A 17277-nucleotide genomic window follows, 5' to 3' on the forward strand; every position below is an offset into this window, starting at 1 on the left:
GGTCCTAACAGTGATCTTGGGATGATATGTACATATTTTTGCCATGAGGAGAACAATTTGGCCGGTTCTAATGACATGGCATCAGAATACACAGGTGGTGGGTGTAGTCTGTCGCCACCAAACAGCGGGGAATATCCTACCTAGGGGCAACGATGTGGAGGTGGCATCTGTTAAGTCACCTCAATCGGGCGCGTAGCAAGGATCATTGATCTGCCCCCTGGATGCGCCGCTCAGATGTGAAATTCTTGGCCACTTTGAACAAGCTTGCACGTGGCCGGAAAGGAACCATGAAATTTTGTATGGCTAGGGTCCCCTGTTGAGTAGACCGGTCACCTGGTGCAAGTCTTGTCATTGCGCGTCGATGGGGATGAGATGATGATGATAATGATAATGATGAAGAAGAGAGCACAACACCCAGGCCCCAAGCGGAAAAACTCTCCGACCCAACCGGGAACCGAACCCAAGCCCCTTAGCATGACGTTCCATCGCGCAGACCACTCAGCTATCGACGCAGACAGTTTTCTTACCGTACATGAAGCATTCAATTCCACGGCATTATATTAACTTGTTAATTACCTAGCCATGAGTTTGGATTTACACACTAAGATAAGAAAAAAGGAAGGAGATATCCGAATGGAGCATAACTGGGTAGAGTGATATGGAGAGCCAAATGACAATACCAGAAAAATTGGATGATCTATTCAAGAGAAAGAACTTCACAAAATGAGAAAATCATTAACGGATTGGTGCACCTCTAGATCTTATGCAACTACTTGTTCGGCTTGGCATTCATTGATATGGTGCCAAATTCTGTCCAATTGGCGCTCAATTTCGTCACAGATGCCCATAATGCTCCAAACGTTCTCCATTGGGCAGAGATCTGGCTGCCTTGGTGGGCAAGCTATGGTTTGGCGGGAATGAAGACAAGCAGTAGAATTATCGCCGTGTACGGGTGGACATTGTCTTTCTCAAACGTAAGCCCACGATAGCTTGCCATGAAGGGCAACAAAATGAGGCGTAGAATATCATCGATGTACAGCTGTGCTACAGGGGTACCACGGATTACATCCAAAGTACTGCTATGAAAAGAAATGGTACCCAGACCATCACTCTGAATTGTTGAGCTGTGTGGCAGCCAACAATCAGTTTGGTATCCCACTGCTGTCTGGGGCATCTCCAGACACATCTTTGCTGGTCTTCGAGGCTTAGTTCGAAGCAGAACCTGTCACTGGATACAGTTCTACCCCAGTCAATGAGATTCCAGGCCGATGACGTCTCTGCTTACTCCCCCGACAGTGCTGGAATACCAAAGTGACTGTCGCCCACCATACTGCCCGACAACCAGGAGTGAAGGTCTGTGATGCCATTTCCTGTCACAGCAGGACACCTTTGGTTGTCATCCGTAGTATCTTTAAAGCACAGTGGTACGTCGTCGACATTCTACGCCACGTTTTGTTACCCTTCATACAAGCCTTTCTCGACTTATATTTCACCTAGATGATGCCAGCTTACATACGACGAGTGTTGCTACTGCTTGTCTTCGGCTTGCAAAACAGTGTCTTGGACAGCAAGGTCGCCTGATGTCTCCCTAGTTGAGAAAGTTTCTAGTATTATGGGTAGGGCCGTCCAACCATCTTGGAATGTTAACGACCCAACCGACCAATTGGAAGAATTTAGCGCGATATCCCTGAGGAATCCAACAACTCTATCAATCAATGTAAAGACGAATAACTGCTTGCATAACGGTCAGAGGTGGATCAATGCGTTACTGACTTCCTCAATCTGTGAAGGCATTTCTCTTGAATGAATCATGCAACTGTCCTGAAATTGTAATCATTTTCTTGTCTGTACATGTAAATCACATATATCGATTTCCGTCCCATTCGGATAATTCTTTCGTGGTACATCATTTATTTGTCCTTTTTGGATTTGAATGTAGAATTGGGTTCAACTGAGACTCATTATATATTATTTACAATGGAGTTTGCTTTCACTCTGAAATTTATCCGCTCGCAAATTCCAGAGTGACGTAGTGCAGCGCCGTCTCCCTCCTGGCACCGTTTCTGAATCCGATCTGCGCCAGACTGAACTTTACTCCGAGCACTGCGTAGTAAGACACTGCTGTTGGGCGCTGAGAGAACAATTAATATTTGCATCCAGTGCAAGGCAAAAGTTGGGTCCTTAAGATACAGGTACGATATTCATCCTATTCGTTTTGCACATTATGCAGGTGGCATGAGGTGCTAACGACTCTGCAGTTGATGTTGCATTGCAGTGTACTAGTGGTGGATGGTTTCCTAACAAGGGAACCACCCAATCGCACCCCCTCAGATTTAGTTATAAGTTGGCACAGTGGATAGACCTTGAAAAACTGAACACAGATCAATCGAGAAAACAGGAAGAATTTGTGTGGAACTATGAAAAAAATAAGCAAAATATACAAACTGAGTAGTTCATGCGCAAGATAGACAACATAAAGGACAGTGTGAGCTCAGGAGCGCCGTGGCCCCGTGGTTAGCGTCAGCAGTTGCGGAATGAGAGGTCCTTGGTTCAAGTCTTCCCTCGAGTGAGAAGTTTACTTTCTTTATTTTCGCAAAGTTATGATCTGTCCGTTCGTTCATTGACGTCTCTGTTCACTGTAATAAGTTTAGTGTCTGAGTTTTGCGACCGCACCGCAAAACCGTGCGATTAGTAGACGAAGGGACGTGCCTCTCCAATGGGAACCAAACACATTTGATCGCAAGGTCATAGGTCAACCGATTCCTCCACAGGAAAACACGTCTGATATGTTCTATACGACACTTGTGACGGCTTGTGCGTCACATGACAGGAATATGTTGTCGACCCACCTAACTTGTACTGTAGTCGACTGACGTCGTGTGTTTCCATGTTTGTTTAGGTGTAGCGTCCCCATACTACGTCACAGTTATCTCGCATCGGACGGACGGACGGATGGACAGATAATAATTGTCTTAAAATAAAAAATTAGGGAAGACTTGAACCAAGGACCTCTCGTTCCGCAGCTACTCACGGCGCTCCTGACCTCAGACTGTCCTTGATGTTGCCTATCTTGCGCATGGACTACTCCGTTTACATTACCATGAGGGGTGAGGTACACGTACACACGTGGTTTCCGTTTTCAATTACGGAGTGGAATAGAGTGTGTCCCGACATGTCAGGCCAATATATGTTCAATGTGGTGTCCATCATTTGCTGCACACAATTGCAATATCTGCCGTAATGAATGTCGTACGCTCCGCAGTACATGTGGTGTAATGTCGCCGCAGGCTGCCACAATACGTTGTTTCGTATCCTCTGGGGTTGTAGGAACATCACGGTACACACGGTACATGATGGCCACCACATTGAACATCTATTGGCCTGACATGTCGGGACACACTCTATTCCACTCCGTAATTGAAAACGGAAACCACGTGTGTACGTGTACCTCACCCCTTATGGTAATGTACATGTGCCTCAGTGAAAAAGACCAATAAAAAGGTTTTAGCATGTGAACGTAATGTGCTGTTCCAGTCTCTTCTGTACCTAAGGTCCATCACCGTTCCCTTTGGATCCCTACGTAATTCGAACAGCAGAGGAGTGGTACTCAAGCGTCAACTTTAGGTTACAATATCTCCGGATGTAATTAACATTTTACAATGCAACAAACGGCACTGATTACGTATTTGTTTATATGTTCAGATGTGCTAACAAAACTAACGGGGTTCCATTTAAAAAAACGTAGGTTTGTGTTAAAAAACATACTTCCGTGCATTTTTTTATGGTTGTATTAAACAATTACACTAGCCCCTCTCCTCACGTTCGGTTTGTGGAATCGGTTCATCAGTATTTGATGTGGTTTACGAAATATATCCAGCGGTAACGTTAGGTGACTCACCCTGTATATACAGATTTTATGCTTGTGGCTTGAAGTGCACGAAACTAACTATGCTGAATAACATAGGTCGCTTAGTGTTGGTGGCAATGTCCTTTGGATACAGAAAAAGTAACAACTAACCTGTGTTCACAGAGGTGCACCAGTGCATTTGGCTGTGATTTTGTAGGTGGTCCGATATGGACAGTGTTCTGTTAATAACATAACTTTGGGTTACATTCATGCTGGGTAGTGTTTTAAGGTACATGAAGTATGAGAATGGCGATAATAGTGATCCTCGGGAAACATCTACACCTTTACCTCATAATTTATTTATGAACGTGACATAGACAGTGCAGGCTGTGCTAATGACATGGCATGGAAAGCCTCTGGTGGTGGGGAGGATCCTTAGATAGAATAAAAGTAGCAATAGTGCTGACAGTGATCCTTGAGGCACACAACTATAATTTGATTGAATTTTCTTATTCTGAGAGTACTGAAGAAGAAAGTTGTTTTACTTGCTACAGGACATTTAACAGCCTACATTGCATAAAATATTTCTTTTTTCAAGACAACCAGCTTTGACAGACTTCGCTGTCATCTTCAGGTCTTAGAATCTTTTTGTCGTGAAACGTGTTCATTTTACGTCGTACCTCACATAACACGACAATGAGGCGTGAGATTCAACGTAAAATCAATATCTTTCACAATAAAAAGATTTTTAAGACCTGAAGATGACAGCAAAGTCTATCGAAACAGGTTGCCCTAATTAATAAATATTTTATGCGATCTAGGCTGTTCAATGTTTTTTAACAAATACAATTAGCCATGATTTATATAGGTGAACTGACCTACACAGCTGACACAGCCTCATTGTCAATTGGTGGTGTCCAGGTCCTTAATAAACACGAGAAATAACTATGATCCTTGTAGTGAGTCTCAGGAGACACCTGCATTTTTACAATTTATTTATTTGGCGTGAGGTGCACAGTTCCAGTTGTACTAATGACATGACTCTCCACTGGTCGTCTGGAGGTCCTCCAGATAGAGTCCTAACAGTGATTTCTGAGGGACACCAGCACTTTTAGGTCATACTTTATGTAGGTGGCATGAGATGTATGGTACCTTCTGTTGTAATGACTCAGTCTTGGAATAAAATAGTGGTGGGTAGGTTTATGTATAGGAAATCACAATGGGGCTAATAGTGATCTTTGGGGGACACATCCACCTTCGCCCAAAATTTGTGATATGAAGCAATAACTGTTGGCTGTGTTGATGATGTAGCATCTGAGTCCACAGCTGGCAGGTAGGTTCTTAAGATAAGGAAAAAGTAACAACCCTCCTAAAAATGATACTTGACAGACACAAGTGGGCTCCAGTCATAGTTTGTCTAGGTAGCTTGATAAGCACAGTGAAAGCTGTAACTACGACATAACCTTGGAGTACACTAGGGGTGGGTAGATCCATAATATACAGGAAAAAGTATACTGGACATAACACTGATCCTTGTGGGATACCTATACTTTTTGTGTTTTATTTATGCAGATTGCTTGCAGTACACAGCATCGGCTGTGGTAACACACAACTCTGACCAAATACGTTCAAGTTGATGGTACCCAGTCTGTCAAAGGAGTATTAACTACGGTCAACTCTGCCAGCACATCCGTTTTACACATGACAATGACGATGGGCGTCAGCTGGTGGTGCAGACTCACCCCAATGGCCTGGCGGCGGTTGACCTTGTGGCGGTGTCTGCGGATGGCGTAGCAGGCGGCGATGATGATGACGAGCACGAGCACGACCCCGGCCAGGGCCAGCGGCAGCAGCACGCTGTCCTCCCCGTTGAAGCCCTGAAACATCATGCCGAAGGGTCATGCTGAGCAGCGGGCCGGCTCAACTGCAGTACTGGTTTAACTACACAGCTGAAGTATTAAACAGTTACTCAACTTCGAATATACTGAACCTGCTGATAGCACCTGTCTGGTATAATCCGAAACGTCATCATAGTGGCAGACATAAACAATTAATCGAAATAAAATCTGTGACTAAAACCACCACTTTTATCATGGGAGAAACTGAGACACGAAATCGGGAACGGGAACAAACAGTAGAAACACAAACGGTCTTTTTGTGGGTCTCACCAACTATAGCTCCATCCTACTAATTCAGGGCTTAACAACTGGCCGGTTTTGAGCGCGAGTACTCGCGTGCTCGCGAGCAGGTGCAAGGTCGCGGAGTAGGGAGGGAGGGGAGGGAGGGGAAATGCGCGCGCACGTTTGAATGTGATCTCGCGTTCGTAACAGATTTAACTAGCCATCTGAATACTTTGAACATTTTACTACAAGGTAAAGATCTGCTAATTACTCATTTCATTGATCGAATACGAGCTTTTAAAATGAAGTTGACACTTTGGGTGATTCAGCTGCAAACAGGAAACCTAGCTCATTTTCCTAAATTATCATCCATGCAAGATGTTCACAAAGACTGTGAACGTTATTCACATAGTTTAGTTGATCAGCGCTTTCAAGATCTGACAGCACTAGACAGTGATTTTGATCTGTTCTCTCCATATTCAGCGAATATTTAAGAGATTCGTCCGGAGCTGCAACTAGAAATTATTGACCTGCAGTGTGACCGAGAATACAGAGACAACTTTCAGAACAAGAAAAACATTTTGGAATTCTACAGACACTTCCCTCAGGATAGATTTCCTCGTTTGCACAAACTGGCGGCTACAATAATAACAATGTTCAGTTCCACGTATGTTTGTGAACAACTGTTCTCTGCAATGAAATGTAACAAGACGCGCGTGAGAAACGCATTGTCTGATCGAAATTTAAACTGCACGCTGCGCCTAAAATGCACAAGAACAATTACTCCGAACATAGACGCAATTGTAAAGGGCAAAAAGTACAAGATAACCGAGAATCCCACACTTCAATGACACCTTTTATTGTATAACAGTTCACAAATTAATGCGAATGTAGAAGCATACACTAAGCTAATAAAATTATGTGGCATGTGTACATTCTCCTTTATTTGTTTCATTTGTCGCAGTAATAATTCATGAGTGATATCCCTGCAGGTGGCCGCGGATTTACATTGGCTGGCGGCAGCTGTTGTGTCACCCACGTGACTTTCCCCAGTCTCCGCTCTGGTCCGGTAGTGGGGGTAGCGTGCTCGCGCTGCTCCGTGCTCGCGCCTTGCTGCTCACAGCTTGCTCCGCGAGCACGTATGTTGTGAAGCCCTGTATTAATTGATTGAATGGCTTAAACGATGGCGCTCTGTTAGCGACACTGAGGACTCCAGCTTAACAATTCTATCAGATCTGCTCGGAGCACGTGGTTGCTAGTGCTAGATTCCACTCATGGGAGCAGTCTTCTAGGTCAGGGAACACTGAGCAAAGACATTCAAGTTGAGGGTATTCACCCTGGCAAAGGAATATTAACTGCAGTCAGCTCTGCCCCCCACCTACACTATACACATGACAATTGTTAATACACTGGTATCCAAAAGTAAAGTAACAAACCGCGCTGGCCTGGATGTCGAGCGGTTCTAGGCGCTACAGTCTGGAACCGCGCGACCACTACGGTCGGAAGTTCGAATACTGCCTCGGGCATGGATGTGTGTGATGTCCTGAGGTTAGTTAGGTTTAAGTAGTTCTAAGTTCTAGGGGACTGATGACCTCAGATGTTAAGTCCCATAGTGCTCAGAGCCATTTGAACCATTTGAACTAACAAACTGTCCTGTGTCTAATTCACGATATAATCATACAAACTGTCTAACGTATTTCCGTATGTTTGTGTTCTGCACGGAGGATGACATTCTGGTCAATAGACAACCACGCCAATGATGTCGTCAGGACACGTACCATACCAAATAGTCCCACATCCACAATCTCAGAGTACACAGTCACAAACGGTGCAGTATGGCAGGGAGAAGACACCTACCAGACTCTCTTTGGTTGAGGATCATAGGAAGAATGGAAGCAGGACAGTTGAAAGCTGATGTGGCTCCATGGCTTAATGTGGATCGTTCTGTTTTTTCTCGGATTTGGCGACAGTTTAAAGACACTGAAACTGTACGTCGAGGACCAGGGCAGGGCCGACCGTGTGTGTCGTCAGAGGGACGAGGGCCGCTATTTGGCTGCAAGGGTTCGAGGGTACCATCTTAATACCGCTTGGCAACTGGCACCTGACCTCCCAGCATCAACTGGACGTGTTGCGTCGAGGCAAACGGTGCACAGAAGGCTTCGGCAGAGTGGCTGTTACTGTCGGACACCTGCTGTAAGTGTACCTCTGACGCGTCATTAGAGAAGGGAACGTCTAGTGTCAAGAACATGCCACATGGACGGTAGAAAAATGTGCCACATGACTAACCATCTGGTATGGAGAGTGATTCTCGCCGTCTTCGCATCTATAGGGATTTCAGGACCCAAACATTGTGGAAGAAGACCGATATCGAGGAGGATCCCTAACGGTGTGGGCAAGGATTAAGTTGACCCGTCTTCGTGAAATTATATGGGTGAATCGGCATGGTTTAACTGCTGTCAGGTATCGTCACAAAATAGTAGGGCCTCATGGGCAGCTGTTGCGAGGTGCTGTAGGCTCAGACTTCGTATTGATGGACGATAATGATCGACCTCATAGAGCACAGGTGGCTGATGTTTTCTAGGAAACGGAATATATTGCATGCATAGCGTGTCCTGGTCGCTCTCCCGTTTTGAATTCCATAGAGCATGTCTGGAATGCACCAGGAAGCGTCGACCAACCACTCTCCAAGACTTGTGAGCAGCTCTGCAGGAAGAATGGCCGTTATTGCCTCAATATGAGACTGATGACATCATCCACGACATGTCCCGTCGTTGTCAGGCCTGTATTGCTGCCAGACGTGGTCACTCCCCATACTGAGCATATTAACCAATAGTCGGAAAGTATGTGCAAATTCATTCAGTTGGCAAAAACGAACGTTTGTGTCTACCGTTATGCATGTTGCAATTGTTTACGTTCTGTATTCTTTACAGTATTTCTACAATACTATCATATAGTCTGTGGCAAAATAAACGCAAAAACTAAAAACAAACTAACTCCTCCCAAACAGGCCATGAAGGCCCAACGGTACTGACCGACCGCCGTGTCATCCTGAGCTCATAGGCGTTACTGGATGTGGATGTAGAGGTTCATGTGGCCAGCACACCGCTCTCCCGGCCGTATGTTAGTTTACGAGACCGGAGCCGCTACTTCTGAATCAAGTAGCTCCTATATTTGCCTCAGAAGGGCTGAGTGCACCCCGCTTGCCAACAGCGCTCGGCAGACCGGATGGTCACCCATCCAAGTGCTAGCCCAGCCCGACAGGGCTTAACTTCTGTGATCTGACGGGAACCGGTGTTACCACTGCGGCAAGGCCGTTGGCAGTAAATAAAAGCAACACTGCAAAATTTCCATTTTGGACTCCAGTGTATTGTGAGTGGCATTCCATATCGATTTATGCTTAATTTTTTACCACAATTCATGGTGCACCATTTGATTCTTTGCAAGTGTGTAGTACTTTGGTCTAACCGTATGTGGCAGAAGAGTCTCTACAAGTGTAATCCCTGCCCAATCCTCCTGCAACCCATTTTCCCATCTGCTGTCAGCACAGGAGCGTATAGCATGGAATCTGATGATCAAAGAGAGCACTACACGACGTGGTTTCTATGGGAGACGGGGGTGTAAACACTGTGGCAGGGTGTGGAGAGTGGGCACTGATACGAATAATGTTCACGCAATACAACTACGCTCGTCTCCATACGAGTGGGGAAAGCAGGGTTGCTATCGCTGAAATGGCGTTCCAGGTACTACCATATCCATCCTATTCTCGTGGCTTGGCCTGTTTAACTCATGTTGGTCCTTTCCAAACCACTTTTCTGGAATCTGTCACACCCACCGCAGGGCAACTGCTTGCAGCTCCGGGAAATCTGCGAAATGATGTTCGTGCAGAGCTTTCTTCTTAGTCCAGAATAGGTGGTAATCAGAAGGGGCAAACTCAGGAAAATGTAGTGAATATGGCATTACCTAAAAAGCATTTCATCAACGGCAGCCGTTTTTTTCCGATCTCTATGTGAACGTTTGGAGCACAGCATTGTACGAGGTGCATTCAAGTTCTAAGGCCTCCGATTTTTTTTCTCCGGACTGGAAAGAGATAGAAACATGCGCATTGTTTTACAATGAGGCCGCGTTCATTGTCAATCCGTCCCAGAGATGGCAGCACCGTACGGCAGATGGAATTTTACCACTAGCGGCGAGAACGAGAACTGTTTTAAATAATTAAAATGGCGACGTTTTCCTTACTTGAACAGCGTGCAATCATTCGTTTTCTGAATTTGCGTGGTGTGAAACCAATTGAAATTCATCGACAGTTGAAGGAGACACGTGGTGATGGAGTTATGGATGTGTCGAAAGTGCATTAGTGTGTGCGACAGTTTAATGAAGGCAGAACATCGTGTTACAACAAACCGAAACAACCTCGGGCTTGCACAAGCCGGTCTGACGACGTGATCGAGAAAGTGGAGAGAATTGTTTTGGGGGATCGCCGAATGACTGTTGAACAGATCGCCTCCAGAGTTGGCATTTCTGTGGGTTCTGTGCACACAATCCTGCATGATGACCTGAAAATGCGAAAAGTGTCATCCAGGTGGGTGCCACGAATGCTGACGGACGACCACACGACTACCCGTGTGGCATGTTGCCGAGCAATGTTGACGCACAACGACAGCACGAATGGGACTTACTTTTCATCGGTTGTGACAATGGATGAGACGTGGATGCCATTTTTCAATCCAGAAACAAAGCGCCAGTCAGCTCAATAGAAGCACACAGATTCACCTCCACCAAAAAAGTTTCGGGTAACCGCCAGTGCTGAAAAAATGATGGTGTCCATGTTCTGGGACAGCGAGGGCGTAATCCTTACCCATTGCGTTCCAAAGGGCACTACGGTAACAGGTGCATGCTACGAAAATGTTTTGAAGAACAAATTCCTTCTTGCATTGCAACAAAAACGTCCGGGATGGCTGCGCATGTGCTGTTTCACCAAGACAACGCACCCGCACATCGAGCTAACGTTACGCATCAGTTTCTTCGTGATAACAACTTTGAAGTGATTCCTCATGCTCGCTACTCACCTGACCTGGCTCCTAGTGACTTTTGGCTTTTTCCAACGATGAAAGACACTCTCCGTGGCCGCACATTCACCAGCCGTGCTGCTATTGCCTCAGCGATTTTCCAGTGGCCAAAACAGACTCCTAAAGAAGCCTTCGCCGCTGCCATGGAGTCATGGCGTCAGCGTTGTGAAAAATGTGTACGTCTGCAGGGCGATTACGTCGAGAAGTAACGCCAGTTTCATCGATTTCGGGTGAGTTGTTAATTAGGAAAAATATCGGAGGCCTTAGAACTTCAATGCACCTCGTATAGTAGTGAAGCATGGGCTGTGGGAAAACCGAAACAGAAGAGAATCGAAGCATTTGAGATGTGGTGCTACAGATGAATGTTGAAAATTAGATGGACTGCTAAGGTAAGGAATGCGGAAGTTCTGTCCAGAATGAGAGAGGAAAGGAATATGTGGAAAACACTGACAACGAGAAGGGACAGGATGATAGAACATAGGACATCAGGAATTGACTTCCATGGTACTAGTGCGAGCTGTAGAGGGCAAAAACTGTAGAGGAAGACTGGAATACATCCAGCGGATAACTGAGGATCTAGGTTGCAAGTGCTATTCTGAGATGAAGACGTTGGCACTGGAGAGGAATTCGTGGCGGGCTACATCAGACTATCCAGAAGACTGATGACACAGAAAGAGAGAGAGAGAACGAGCAACGGTCTTGCCGCTGTTGTAACATAGCTTCCCGTCAGATCACTTAAGTTAAGCGCTGTCGGGCTCGACTAGCAGGTGGATGGGTCACTGTCCGGATCTGCCGAGCGCTGTTGGCAAGCGGCGTGCACTCAGCCCTTGCGAGGCCAATTGAGGAGCTACCTGATTGAGAAGCAGTGGTTTCAGTCACGGAAATCTGACAACAGCCAGCAGAGCGGTGCGCTGGCCACGTGTCCCTCCATATCCACATCGGCAGAGGATTACGCGATGGTCGGTCGGTACTGTTAGGCCTCAAGAGGCCTCTTCGGACAGAATATGCGGACGAGCGTCGTCATGTTGCAGGAGCAGACTCTCGTCGCGGTGCACGCTCTGCACAAACTTCCACTAAATACCTGTGAATATCCGCAGCGAAATTAAAATGAAATCCGGACCACTAGCTACTCAAAGGCGTTGATGTACGGCCGCAAAAGACCGGGTTTTAGACGGCCACGTAGCACTACCGAGAGCGAAGACCATTGCGTTCGGTGTATGGTGGTGGTGGTGGTTAGTGTTTAACGTCCCGTCGACAACGAGGTCATTAGACACGGAGCGCAAGCTCGGGTTAGGGAAGGATTGGGAAGGAAATCGGCCGTGCCCTTTCAAAGGAACCATCCCGGCATTTGCTTGAAACGATCGGTGTATGGCTCTGGTGCATCCGCAGCAGCAATTTCAGCATCAAAGTGACACAAAGAAGTGTTACAGATCTGTTATTTCAAAGACAGCTCCGAGCAACACGCCTTGTAGCGCCCACTTCCCTGACCCCAAACCACCGCCATATGCGACTTCAGTGGTGTCCAGCGTGAACTCATTGGGGGGCAGGGTGCAGGTCTGTTGTGTTTGATGATGGAAAGAGGTTCCGCTTCTTTGTCAGCGATGGTTGTGTGTTTGTTACGAGGAGGCCAGTCGAGTGCTCCCAATAAACCTGTCCGTGTGTTTGACACGCTGGTCCTACACCTGGAGTTACGGTCTGGGTGCAATTTCGTATCACAGCAGGAGCGCTGACGTGATTACTCCGCGCACCATGACTATAAATTTGGACATCAGTTAGGTGACTAGACCTGTTGTGCTGCCATTCCACGAACAGCATTCCAGGTGAGGTCTTCCAAGAGGATAACGCTCGTCCTCATGTCGCTGTAGTAACCCAACAGTGTCGACACGTTGCCTTGGTCTGCTCTATCACCAGACCTGTCTGCAATCGAGAACATATCGGATATCATCGGATGACAACTCCAGAGTAATCTACAACCATCATTAACTGTCACCGTGTTGACCAACCAAGTGCAACAGGCATGGAACTCTATCCCACAAATTGCCGTCTGGCACCTGTACAACACTATTAACGAATCCGGTTATTAATGTACCAGCGTCTCACATTTGCAACCGATTATCCGGCGTTTACCTTAACGGGAGGTTTGCTATCTTTTGGTCAAAAAATCGATTTTTTTAAAATTGCATTTTTGGATCCATAAAAGTGTTTAGAATCCACCTCTGAAACAGTTTCTCCAAATACGGAACGGAAATGTTTTTATTCGCGGTTGAACAAAATAATGCAACTGCCTGAAATCTGCCTTTTTCGCGCACTAGCTTTTTTCTTTCAGAGGACGAGTTATTGTACCGGTGCTTGGGAGGAAATACACAAAATTCAAACGAAAGTTTGAATGCGTGTGTTTGGAAGTTAGCCCCGACGCATTTGCATTTTGGTGTGAACACTGTGGAGATTGCGACTTTCCTAGCAGTGAGCAGGTTCCACGAAGGGTATTCAGCAATTCTGAAGACCATGACAACGATGGACGTCACCCTGGGACTCTATTCGACGCAGTTCACCAAGCATTCGGACGACCACCGGACTCGAGCCGCCGGAAACCGCTTGTCACCGGCCGTACCAGCGGTTCTGGAGCAGCGCAGGATGGCCCAGATCGAGCAGAACGCCCTCTATGAGGAAGGAATAGTCTATGCACCCGGAATAGCAAATTGAACGTAAGTTGCATTATATTGCATTTATATGCAGTCAAAACTTGAAATGCGTTTTTCACGAAATGACTTTTTTTCTATCGCGCGGTATGGTAACTTCAAATCTTAACCGATGGGCATGATTCATTGTTTCCGATGAAGCTAGCAAAATTGTCTAGGAGTTGTACCACTTTTATTCCGATCCATCAACTAAATATTTTTGCTTCGCCGACGAAATCGGAAAATCGATAAAAACCCTATTTTTTCAAATGGCCGCCATTTTGTTTCCTATGGTCCAAATAAACTTAAACGAGGTGCAACTCGTAAAGAATATTGTATACTTTGCTAACGTCAACTCAATTTTGATTTCAGGTGAGCCGGCTAACCTGTGACATACCACGCGTGGAGTTCTACATTGAAATTTTGTTTCTTTCCAACGGCCTTTGCTCTTCGACATTTCCGGTCGACAAAATTCCAGTTTGTAGAGGAAATATTAATAAAGATTTAGACCAAATTTGAAATTAATATCTATAACATAGCTCGAGAAAAAAATTCTCAAAGAACATGCTTCTTTTGGGCCAAAGATAGTAAACCTCCCCTTAAGCTATAATCGTGCAATGTTGATCACTGAAATGTGTTACCGACATAAATGTATTCCCGAAATTTTATTCCCCTATATTAATTATATTTTGGTCTTCCGGTTTCTTCGGTCAGTGTCTTATTCTCTACTCTTTTTGCTACAAAATCCAGTTTTGTCAACATAATCTACGTCCAATGTAACGGCGTTACGCCACCTTACTTGGAGGGCCAGTATGCCCGCATGGTACCACTATACTGCGCCTTGGTGCATCATCCACGTACTGCTTCCGCGGAATGCATCCTTCATTGGATCAAACAGATGGATGTCGGAAGCGGCGAGATTCTTGCTGTAGGGTGTGTGAGAAAGAACAATGACGTTTTGTGAGCTCCTCTTGGGTGCGCATACTTGCAGGGTGACAATTACTGAATTACATGAGAAAATGTAAATTACTTACAAACTACGGTGTGCACATACCTTATTCAGTATATACAGGTCAATATAGATATTCGTAATTAGATTATGGCGCGTTAGATATGCTTGCCATCATTGCCGGTTATGCCCGCCCCGATAACTGAGCGTCTTTTTCCCATCGGTTTAAGTGGCACTAACCTCTGCAGCAAATGCAACCTCGTTGATAGTGTGCCTCATCGTTACACATGTGGAGATCGGATTATCAACTGGAGGTGGACCAGGTAGAAAATTGAAACAAGAACTTCAGCAAACAATGTACCGACTAACATTTTCTTCAGGCCAGAAGAAAGTGTCTACCCTCAAGCAAAAAATAACGCAGTGATTTGGTTAATGGGCAAATATACAAGTTACGTTTTTAACAATATTGGGAGCGATGAACATATTGAATACAAGATGTATACGGAAAATGAATTCGAGGAAACAATTAACTATCAGAATCACAATAAGAAACATGGTAACATGCTCCGAATTGTCTTCAACAGAATGGGTATAGGTGAGGAACTGGATTCCTCGTAGAGAGGGAATGGGTTGGTTCACGTTCCCGACCCTAACCTCGCCTGCAAGTCACACATGAAAAGTAAACCAGTAGTACAGCAAATACAAGAATATGACGGCAAACATCTGGTGTCTGATATAAAGGAAGATCTTGAACTCCATAAGGATGCGTTTAGAAGGCTGGAACTGACAAACATAACAAGGCAGTGAAGGATTTTGCGATGTCGCTGTTCGGGACTGCTCTTCTGTCCACGTAGTTTACCCTGGAAGGAACACACATCAAGGCTTTACTGAATGAGTAATTTGGGTCTGGGAAATGATGATGACGAACCTCAGGATGCAGAAGAAGAAAATGTGCATGCTGAACTGCCACCAGTTGAAGGGGACAGTGAAGGTGCTAAATATGCGCTACTCCTAAAGACTGAATATGATTCCTCATACTATTAATTCTGTAATTTATGACTGCAATTATCTGTTGCCTTATTTATGTCATTTAATTGTAGCCATTTTTGTTACTTTTTTGTGGAATAAAAATAATGGATAAGGCAAAAAAATGGTCAGCGTGACGGACTGCCGTCCTACGGGCCCGGGTTCGATTCCCGGCTGGGTCGGGGATTTTTCTCCGCTCAGGGACTCGGTGTTGTGTTGTCTTCATTATCATTTCATCCCCATCCGGCGCGCAGGTCGCCCAGTGTGGCGTCGAATGTAATAAGAGCTGCACCAAGAGGCCGGACCTGAACCGCAAGGGGCCTACCGGACAATGACGCCAAACGCTCATTTCCATTTCTCCATTGCCGATGATGTGGCGCTGACGAATATTTTGATGACCCGCTGAAGTGTCGGAACGTCGATGCCGTCGATGGCCTTCCTGAATGGCTGTTCTCTGCTCAGCAACGGTTTTGGGGTTATTGCTGTACACCTCGTCTTTAATATAGTTCCACAAAAAGGTGTCGCACGTGTTCAGATCGGCAGAACACGGCGGGCAATCGAGGCCCATGCCAGTGGACACTGGGCACCCCAGAGCCAGAATGCCGTCCCCATAGTGCTCCTCCAGGACATCATTCTCCTGCTTCGATGGGGTCGAGTTCCGTCTTGCATGAACCACATCTTGTCGAAATCAAGGCTACTTTGGGTTATAGGAGCCATAGCCTTTACTTAGCGTTCGGTAGACACCGTACCATCAAGGAATATCACACCGATTATTCTGTGATTGGACATTCCACTATACGAAGTCATTCGTTGACGGTGAAGACACTTCGCGATCGCGAAATGTGGATTCTCAGTCCCCCAAATGCGCCACATTTGCTTATTGACCAACCCATCCAAATGAAAGTGGCTCAAATGGTTCAAATGGCTCTAAGCAGTGTGGGACTTAACATCTGAGGTCATCAGTCCCCTAGAACTTAGAACTACTTAAACCCAACTAACCTAAGGACATCACACACATCCATGCCCGACGCAGGATTCGAACCTGCGATCGTATCAGCAGTGCGGTTCCGGACTGAAGCGCCTAGAACCGCTCGGCCACGGCGGCCGGCAATGAAAGTGGGCTTCGTCGCTAAGCTAAACGATGCATGCCCACACAGTAATCACGCCCCGCGGCTAACCATGCAGTTTCAACGTCCTAACGCAAACCTCTCAGAAGTTAAGACGATTTTAGTTCATGTAGCTCAAAAATTGTCACCCTGTATGTGAGGCCTTGCGTTGTCAAGAAGACGGAGACGTTAGTTAGCATTTTTACGGCGACGAACACGTTAAAATCGTTTCTTTAATTTAATATTTTGAAGAATCAGCCTCATTTGCGCAAATGTGCTAGTCTTTACCAGGTTTCGGTTAAATTAATCTAGCCTCCTTCAGCGGCTGCCAACCGACCGCGTGGTGAAGAGATGCAGGGGCTGGACTTCAGTTAAGTAGTTATAATTCTACGTGCTACCACGCGAATTATTTACAGACGAATGGAAAAACTGGTAGAAGCCGACCTCGGGGAAGATCAGTTTGGATTCCGTAGAAATGTTGGAAC

General features: G+C 45.8%; 1 protein-coding gene and 1 pseudogene across 2 annotated transcripts in view; both read right to left on the reverse strand.

The window, feature by feature from the left end:
* Positions 1–17277, reverse strand: part of LOC126106518 (syndecan-like) — a 479376-nt gene that overhangs the window by 110673 nt on the left and 351426 nt on the right. For both annotated transcript variants that reach the window (XM_049912846.1, XM_049912845.1), the window contains one exon: positions 5590–5724. In XM_049912846.1, the coding sequence (XP_049768803.1) occupies positions 5590–5724 (135 nt within the window). The remainder of the gene's footprint in view (positions 1–5589; positions 5725–17277) is intronic.
* On the reverse strand, positions 9169–9286 carry LOC126106939 (5S ribosomal RNA; annotated as a pseudogene).

Source organism: Schistocerca cancellata, chromosome 10 (genome assembly GCF_023864275.1).
Source record: "Schistocerca cancellata isolate TAMUIC-IGC-003103 chromosome 10, iqSchCanc2.1, whole genome shotgun sequence".
Lineage (NCBI taxonomy): Eukaryota > Metazoa > Arthropoda > Insecta > Orthoptera > Acrididae > Schistocerca > Schistocerca cancellata.